The following is a 9,689-nucleotide window of genomic DNA, read 5'->3' as shown; positions in this document are numbered from 1 at the left end:
TAAGCCCTTAAATCTATTTGTCACTTCCACTGTATAATCATAAGGGATTTGATTTAGGTCATACCTGAATGGTCTAGTGGTTTTTCCCACTTTCTCCAATTTCAGTCTGAATTTGGCAATAAGGAGTTCATGATCTGAGCCACAGTCAGCTCCCGGTCTTGTTTTTACTGACTATATAGAGCCTCTTACTTCTTATATAGGAGTTATTACAGAGAATTCATTATAGAAGATGCCAATTCTTTGTGGATTATATGGACTTTAAATATCTTCGCTAGTTTGAGACATTTGTATTTAGTGTAATTTGACAAAGAATTTTCTTTATATCAATGTAACCAAATTAACATTTTTTTCCATGTCTTTGATTTCTCTGTATTAAAGAAATTCATTCCTAGCATCAATTCTTAAAGCTTTTCCCTATATTTCTAAAACTTTTCTTTTGTAAGTTTTAATTTTGTTTTTTGCAAATCCATTTTGTAATTTTGTATGAAGTGAGATAAGGACTACACTTTATCTTTCTCCACAAAGACAATGATCTCAGTCCCATTTATGGAACAGTATACTATTTCCCCTCTGATTTGTATTGCCACTTTTCACATAATAAGTTCTTCTTATGTTCCTCAGTTTCTTCGGTCTGTTTTTACATGCATATATAAAACTGTTTTCAATTACCGGGCTTCCCTGGTGGCTCAGTGGGAAAGAATCCACCTGTCAATGCAGGATACACGGTTCAATCTCTGGTCCAGGAAGATCCCACGTGCTGTGGAGGAACTAAGCCTGTGCATCACAACTACTGAGCCCGCGCTCTAGGGCCCAGGGATTGCAACTACTGACGCCTACATGCCTAGAGCCCACGCTCCACAACTAGAGAAGCCATGCAATGAGAAGCCCATGCACTGCAACTAGAGAACAGCCTTTGAAGCAACAAAGACCCAGCACAGCCCTCCCCCAAAAGAAAAATGTAGGAAAAAAGAAATTGTTTCAATTACTACAGCTTTCCAGTAAGTTCTGATACCTGAATAAGTAAGTTTTCATTATTCTCCAAAATTTCCATGACACTTCAAGCATCCAAATTAAAAAGTTGTTAAATTCCAAAAAATTCACGTTACACTTGACTGGAAAAGCACTTACAGATTAATATGGGCAGAACTGTCATTTTTATGATATGTTAGGATTCCCATATGAACATGTTCTATCTTACCATTTACTAGCTCTTGAAAATTCAAAACTGTTTATAATTTTATCCTTTATTTTTCCTGTTAAGATTTAATCCTAGTTACCTTATCATTCTGACTGCTGTTGTAAGTTAAATCTTTTTTTAAAGTTACATTTTCAGTGTCTTCACACTTTGAGTCATGTTATTCCCTTCCTGCTTGTTAAGTATTTGAGTTATATTTATTCCTTCCTCAGCTCCCCCTCATGCCTTGAAAAGCTTGAGAACTATATACAATTTTCATATAAACATATGACTTAAGTTTTATGTTAATTAACATCAGCATCTTCTTCCCAAATAATACAAGGATCCTATATGAATTCAACCCACTTACCACATGGTTTGTTCTGTATTTTAGCTCTATCCTTAAAATATATATGTACTGATCATCATTATCATTTTGTACACTGAAAGCTTATTAAATTTTCCTCTTTTAAACCTTTTTATTGTGAAATAAGGCATACCCAGAGGGAAAGTTCCCCAAATGTGTATGTATGTCTGAAGGAATTGTCACAAAATGAGCATCCATGTAACCTTAACAGGAACTAGAATAGTGCCAGCATCCTGGCAGTGTCTCCTTACCACCATTCCCCAACACCCCTCACCCATCATGCCTCAAAGGCACCACAGTCTGATTTTTATGGTAACTATTTCTTTCCTTTATAGTTTTACCAAGTAAGGAACACGTATCATTAAACACTATACTTTAGTGGAGCTTTATATAAATGAAATCATACAGCACAGATGATCCTTTCTTGTCTGATTTCTTTTGCTCAACGTTCATTTGTGATATCTACAAATATGAATAGCTATGTGTACAGCCAGGCTTCCCTGGTAGCTCAGCTGATAAAGAATCCACCTGCAATGCAGGAGACCCTGGTTCAATTCTCGGGTTGGGAAGATCCACTGGAAAAGGGACAGGCTACCCACTCCAACATTTTTGGGTCTCCCTGGTTGGCTCAGCTGGTAAAGAATCTGCAATGTGGGAGACCTGGGTTTGATCCCTGGATTGAGAAGATACCTGGAGAAGGGAATGGCTATACCCACTCCAGTATTCTGGCCTGGAGAATTCCATGGACTATATAGTCCATAGGTTGCCATAGTCTGTTTACTTTTATTATAATACAGTAATTTATTGTATATTTATATGACTGTGAATTCTAGGTTGACAAGTTACTCTCTTAAAAAAAGGCATTTAACTGATTTCTGATTTTCATCGTTTCTGTTCAGAAGACAAAGTGTGAAAGTGTAAGTCACTCAGTCATGTCCGACTCTTTGCAATCCCATGGACTATACAGTCCATGGAATTCTCCAGGCCAAAATACTGCAGTGGTAGCCATTCTCCAGGGGATTGTCCCAACCCAGGAATTGAACCCAGGTCTCCTGCACTGCAGGCAGGTTCTTTACCAGCTAAGTCACTGAGAAGACAAGTGCCATCTACTTCTGCTTATTGAAAAATAATTCACTTTTTTCCTCTAGTTGTTTTTAAGATTTCTCTTTTTTTTTGTTTTCAGCTGTTTAATAACGATCATCTATACATGCAGAATTCTTTGGTATTTCTCTTGTTTGAGGTTCATATGCTGGAACCCATGGACTGATGTTCTTCATCAGTCTTAGAAAATTCTAAACCTCTTTTTCTTCAAATACTGCTTTTGCTCTGTTCTCTTTCTCCTGACTTTTTGGAAATGTAAATATGTGCACTAGACCTTGTCATTGTTTTATCTCTATTGCCTTTCATCCTTTGTTTCTGGTTATTTTTGTTTAACATCTTTTGGTTCACTAATTCTCTCTTTGGATGTGTCTAATCTGTTGCTTCAATGTGAGTTAATTTACTTACTTTCTCATTCTCAGAATTTCCACTTGATTTTTTTTGTAACATTTTCCAATGCTCTGCCAAAATTTTCAATCTTTTTTCTCTCTGAATGTGGTAAGTATACTTAAAATACTATATCTGAGAATTCCAATATCTTGAGGCCCAATTTCTATCATCTTTTGTTTTTCTTTGTGTGTGTTCACGTCTTTGTGTATCTGATTCCTTTTGATTATAAGCCTGGCACTGCATTTGCAAACTACAGAAGCAGTTTATGACCTTACATGACACTATCTTACTCCAGGAAGGATGTACAATTCTGTCAAATGCCGGGGTCACTAATCGTTTAGGAACCCTCAGACTAGTTTTAGAGAATGACACAATTCAAAGCTTATCTGTAGCCTCTATTAGAACATGTCTACTTCTGGTTAACATTTGCTCCTATGGTGTAGCCTTTCATGGTCCCAACTCAAAAGTGAGCAGGTTCATCAAGAGTCCCCTCTTTGTGGGCCATGGGCTCTAATCTCTTTTCCCCTTACATTCACTCACTAGCCAGTCAAAAGGGTTACAGAGCTGTTTAGCAACTCTCTCCAGAATGGCTCATTTCTCCAGAGGAACAGTGACCCCATACTCTGGGACCTTTTCCCCCTGGGCCTCCATTCTCCCCATAGATCTTGTACGCTCTTGATGACTCCAAGCAAAAAAATAAATAAATAAAACTTTTCGTTGAGCCTTTCTGGTAGTGTTCAGTGGCAGGCACAATTTAAATTACCTAATCTGCAACTACCAGAAGTTAAAGTTCCAAATTTTATCTACATTTTCACCAATTTCATTGCTCACCATTGTTTCTAGTACCCAATCCACTCCTTCTGGGTTCAATATTTTTCAGTCTCAAGTACATCCTGCTTCACATTCTTCCAACAAGCTTCTGTGACTTGTTGGAAGCTTCTAATAGTTAATTCTATTAGACTTTATCTGAAAAAATACCTTCATTCTATCTTAATCCTGAATGAGAATTAAACTGGATATAAAATTTTAAGTTGACAGTTATTTTCACTTAGCTCTGTGAAGATATCTTTCCACTGTTTTCTGATCTCTCTTGCTATTGTTAAAAACTTTACTGTCAACATAATGGATATCTCTTTGGATGTCATCATCATTTCTTCATTGCTAATACTAAGACATTTCTCTTTTTGCTTTGGCATTCTCCAGTTTCACTACAACGCATCTACATATAAGTTAATTTTTACTTTTCCCATTTGAACTCATGGGCTACATGAATTTAGGTATTTATAAATCTAAGTTTTTTTTAAATCAATTCTAGAACGTTTTCAGCCACTCTATTTTTGAATATTGCCTCTATACTATTCTATTTGGGTTTCTTATTTTAGTTCTGTTATCTCAATTTCTCTTTCATACTTTCCATCTCTGTATCTCTCTGTGCCACATTCTGGGTGATTTCTTTAGATCTATTCTTCTGTTTATCACTTCTCTCTTCAGCTGAAGCTACTGCTTATGCTGAACGTAGTTGCTGCTGCTGCTGCTAAGTCGCTTCAGTCGTATGCCAACTCTGTGTGACCCCACAGATGGCAGCCCACCAGGCTCCCCCGTCCCTGGGATTCTCCAGGCAAGAACACTGGAGTGGGTTGCCATTTCCTTCTCCAGTGCATGAAAATGAAAAGTGAAAGTGAAGTCGCTCAGTCGTGTCCGACTCTTAGCAACCCCATGGACTGCAGCCTACTTGGCTCCTCTGTCCATGGGATTTTCCAGACAAGAGTACTGGAGTGGGGTGCCATTGCCTTCTCCAGCTGAACCTAGTTGCTGAGTTTTAAATTTTGATGATGAAAAAAAATAAAAATAAAAAAAATAAAAAAAAAAGGGGAGGGCGAGAAAAAAAAAAATAAATAAATTTTGATGATGTTTCTATTTATTGGAAATATTTTAGCTTTCCCTGTGAGAAGCTCCTGTAGCCTGGGTTTGGTGGAGGACCCTTTGGGGTGTTCTTTTATCTAACACCTCTATGTGGGATCATTAATCCAGGATTCATTTTAAAATTAACTTCCCAATTTGGGGACCTCAAAGTATATTGGTGGTGTGCATATGTACGTCTCCCCCCGCCACCTCCTAAGCATGAGCCAAAGACCCATGGTTTAGAATGTGAGATTCCTTAGCTTCCACTCTAGAACCCAGGCAAATAGTTGAACAATTCTGTCATTTCTCTGTTGGTAGGGAAATAATTTCTAGTCATTTCTCTCCACTGATGATACCGTCACTTCGGAGGTCCCAGTTCCTAGTCCACATCTTAAGTAAGTTCAAGGGCTCATTTTATGCCCCCTTGTTGTTGTTCAGTCACCCAGTCATGTCTAACTCTTTGCAACCCATGAACCGCAGCATGCCAGGCCTCGCTGTCCTTCACCATCTCCCAAAGTTTGCCCAAGTTCATGTCCAATGCACCAGTGATGCCATCTAACCATTTCATCCTCTGACGCCCTCATCTTCTGCCTTCAATATTTTCCAGTGTCAGGGACTTTGCCAATGAGTCAGCTAGTGGATGCTAAAACTCAAAGGCACACATTACCAGCACCAAAAAAGGAAGCTCATTATCTTTAGCACTTTAATTTCCAGTTTTCTTTTAATTTCTGAAGACATTTCTTTCCCGAGAGCTCAATTGTTCTTCTGAAAATATTTTAATTATATTTTACCCAGCATTTGAAGATTTTTGTATGTTTTCATGCTTTCTGGTCTACTGTATTTCCAGAACCAGAAATCTCATGACATTGTTTTTCAACTTTTCTTTAATGAAACAAATACATTAATACTAGTATATTAGTCAAGGTTTTCCAGAGAAACAGAATCAACACATCTATAGATGTATTCTATCTATTCTATTGGTGCTTTAAAAAATATATTTATTCTAGACCTAGATTTATCTTTTTACCTATCTAGAGATTAATTGGAGAAGGCAATGGTAACCCACTCCAGTACTCTTGCCTGGAAAATCCCATGGATGGAGGAGCCTGGTAGGCTGCAGTCCATGGGGTCGCTAAGAGTCGGACACGACTGAGCGACTTCACTTTTCACTTTTCATTTTTATGCATTGGAGAAGGAAATGGCAACCCGCTCCAGTGTTCTTGCCTGGAGAATCCCAGGGACGGGGGAGCCTGGTGGGCTGCCGTCTATGGGGTCGCAGAGTCGGACACAACTGAAGCAACTTAGCAGTAGCAGTAGCAGTAGCAGCAGAGATTAATTATAAGGAACTTGCTAACAGAATTATGGGAACTGACAAGTCTTACTATCTGTACTGGGTGAGCTGGAGACACAAGAGAGCCAATGGTGTGGCTCTCTCATCCAAAGGCCTGTAAGCTTGAGAGCCAGGAAGAGTGGATGTTTCAGTTTGAGTCTGAAGGCAGAAAAAAACTGATGTCCCAGCTCAGGGCAGTCAGGCAAAAGGAAATTCCCTCTTACTCAAGTGAGGGTAAGCCTTTTTCTTCTTTTCAGGTCTTCAACTGATGGCATATTAGCAAGGACAACTGCTTTACTTAGTCTACAGATTCAAATGGTAAACACAACCCAACCAAAACAATGTTTGACTGATGTCTGGGCACCCTAGGGCCCAGAAAACTAACACAAAATTAGCCATCCTAATTAGTAAACTCTGGTTTGATTTTTAGTTAATTTTATTTTATTTTTCTAAGATCCAAATCAAATTTTCCTTTGTGACCTAACAGCTTATACCTGTCATTCTACAGCTGAGTTGGGTCAGTGGTAAGTAAACTAGCTTTCTGCACAAGAACTTTACACATACATAATTGTATAAGTCTCTTTATGGATTTAACTTCTCTCTTTTATGATAAATGAGTTCAAGACTCTAGAAGTAATGTGAAACAAAAGTGTCACTTAAAAAGATATTCATGATATGTTTTGGGAAAACTTTTGGCTTATATCACCATCCATCTTTGTATTCTAAACATGTGGATACTGACATCTGCTCACAACATGTAACTCTCCCATAATCCCAGGTTAGTGACATAACTCGGTTCTAAATAAATTTTACTTACAATTTCTTCAAACTGTAAATTATGGCAACATGTTTTACACCAGAACTTTGGGTTTCAATCATCACATAAATGACAACAAACTTTTATTAAATTATATTAGCATTACCCTCCTTTGCTCCTCTTCAGCATCAGCAAAGAGTTTACGAATGTTAGCCTCTGACTCTCCCACATATTTGTTGAGAATTTCCGGCCCGTTGACCACTTTAGGCTCTCTTGCATTCAACATCTTGCCAATCTGTCGAGCCAACAGAGTCTTACCACAACCTGGAGGCCCGTATAACAGGATGCCTTTAACATGTTTGCAGCCTAAAAGGAAAAGAGAACAGTCTTACATCAACTAAGTAAGTAAGACATCAAGATTTCCTTTCTTCATATGCATGTTAGGAAAAATACAGCAATCGCATTAACATACATTAATATCCAGGTGCTATAAACATAACAAGAATGAACTAAAGCTCTTTTTAAAATAGAATATTCCACAAACAATTCCTACACCAGTACCAATAGTTGAGGGGGAAAGCTGCCAATTAAAGGTCTTTGGAAAAGTATATCTGAATTGTGATTTAGTTTAGAACAAATACTTTTAACTGTGAAAATGTCTCTTTGACTTAAATACCTAATTAGGAACTATTACTTCTTTTTCATTATCCTTCACTTTAAAGCTAGCAGGGGAAAAAGAGATCTGTTTTCAGGCAAATTTAACTCAACACAAATCTATTATGATACAATAGCTATGGAAACTATATCTTAGTCATAGAAATTACAGGTCTGCCTGTCAATACAAGTACTGGAAGAAAGGGCAGACATGTCTGAGTTGGGTGGGGACTGAGCAATCCACAGGATCCAGATGGATGTTACAGACTTTGCGGATAAAGCTGAATGCCCTATTTCACAGGACTATGCCAAGTGAGAAACCTGCTTTTCAGAACCACCAAGAAGAAAATGAAGCTTCCAAAGAACAGTGTTCAACTCTTTTTGAGGCAACCATTGCTAAATGCATTAAAGGTATCATTAACAACAAAAAATAGCAAGACTGAATGACTTAAGACTCCCTAGAATTTCTTGAGCTCACTCTATGCAAGCATTTACTCCATTTCTGAAAATTAAGAGGAACTTTGGTTTCTGTTTATTCACTCTAGGAATTCTCACCTATCTTGCAGTTTCACACTTAAGATGCTTGACTCTTTTCTTATGAGTTTCTTTATACTACACCAAAAAAGCACTATGTGAAATAATAAATTCTTAGATTTCAAGTGTTACACTCAAAACTACAGGTGAACAGGAAAATTTCTGGAAATGGAATATAGTTAAGTTTTTATGGAAAATGTCCTCATTTGGAATGAAACCTTAAAAAACTGTATCTTTAAGAAAATTATGACAATATATTTAATGACTCACATAAAGAAAACCACAAGATTCAACCAACTCTAACTAGAAATTTTAGATTCTAAGGAGGAAGATACTTGGTGTTGCCTGTATGGCCATTGCTTCTTTGTTTCAAAAAGGGACTCCCTTTTAAATTCTTGAAAGTGATGAGATCTATGCTTATGGTTAGACTTTTAGAGACAAGGGGAACTTGGTAGAAACATATGAAGGCTTAGATTATTAACCTTCTCATCAAGAGTAAGTTCATGTTTCAAGAACTGTAGCCTATAAAATGTCTTTGCCCTTGTCCCACCCTTGGGGCATAAGGGGTAAGGAGATAAGGGGATAAGCCTTGAGCTTCTCCTAGAGGCCAACACCACCAGGCACCCTCAGGATCCAATCTACTGGGACACATCTGAAGTGAACTCTGGAAGTTCACTTCAGTTCAGTCGCTCAGTCATGTCTAACTTTTGTGACCCCGTGGACTGCAGCACATCAGGCCTTCCTGTCCATCACCAACTCCCAGAATTTACTCAAATTCATGTCCACTGAGTTGGTGATGCTACCCAACCATCTCATCCTCTGTTGTCCCCTTCTCCCACCTTCAATCTTTCCCAGCATCAGGGACTTTTCAAATGAGTCAGTTCTTCGCATCAGGCGGCCAAGGTATTGGAGTTTCAGCTTTAGCATCAGTCCTTCCAATGAACACCCAGGACTGATCTTTAGGATGGACTGGTTGGATTTCCTTGCAGTCCAAGATACTCTCAAGAGTCTTCTCCAACACCACAATTCAAAAGCATCGATTCTTCAGCTTTTTTTTTCCTCAGGTGCTCAGCTTTCTTTACAGTCCAACTCTCACATCCACACATGACTACTGGAAAATACACAGCCTTGACTAGACTGACCTTTGTTGGCAAAGTAATGTCTCTGGCTTTTAGTAAGCTGTCTAGGTTGGTCATAACTTTTCTTCCAAGGAGCAAGCGTCTTTTAATTTCATGGCTGAAGCCACCACCTGCAGTGATTTTGGAGCCCCTCAAAAATAAAGTCTATCACTGTTTCCACTGTTACCCCGTCTATTTGCCATGAAGTGATAGGACCAGAAGCCATGATATTAGTTTTCTGAATGTTGAGCTTTAAGCCAACTTTTTTACTCTCCTCATTCACTTTCATCAAGAGACTCTGTAGTTCTTCTTTGCTTTCTGCCATAAGGGTGGTGTCATCTGCATATCTGAGGTTATTGATATTT

General features: G+C 38.2%; 1 protein-coding gene across 1 annotated transcript in view; it reads right to left on the bottom strand.

The window, feature by feature from the left end:
* NSF (N-ethylmaleimide-sensitive factor) overlaps positions 1-9,689 on the bottom strand; it is a 131,540-nt gene that overhangs the window by 66,397 nt on the left and 55,454 nt on the right. Inside the window, exon 8 of the mRNA XM_010832395.1 lies at positions 7,185-7,384. Coding sequence (XP_010830697.1) covers positions 7,185-7,384 — 200 coding nt within the window. The remainder of the gene's footprint in view (positions 1-7,184; positions 7,385-9,689) is intronic.

Source organism: Bison bison, unplaced genomic scaffold (assembly GCF_000754665.1).
Source record: "Bison bison bison isolate TAMUID 2011002044 unplaced genomic scaffold, Bison_UMD1.0 scf7180017861046, whole genome shotgun sequence".
In the NCBI taxonomy this organism is placed as follows: domain Eukaryota; kingdom Metazoa; phylum Chordata; class Mammalia; order Artiodactyla; family Bovidae; genus Bison; species Bison bison.
The sequence above is the reverse complement of the archived record's forward strand: the minus strand, read 5'-3'. Positions and strand labels throughout refer to the sequence as shown.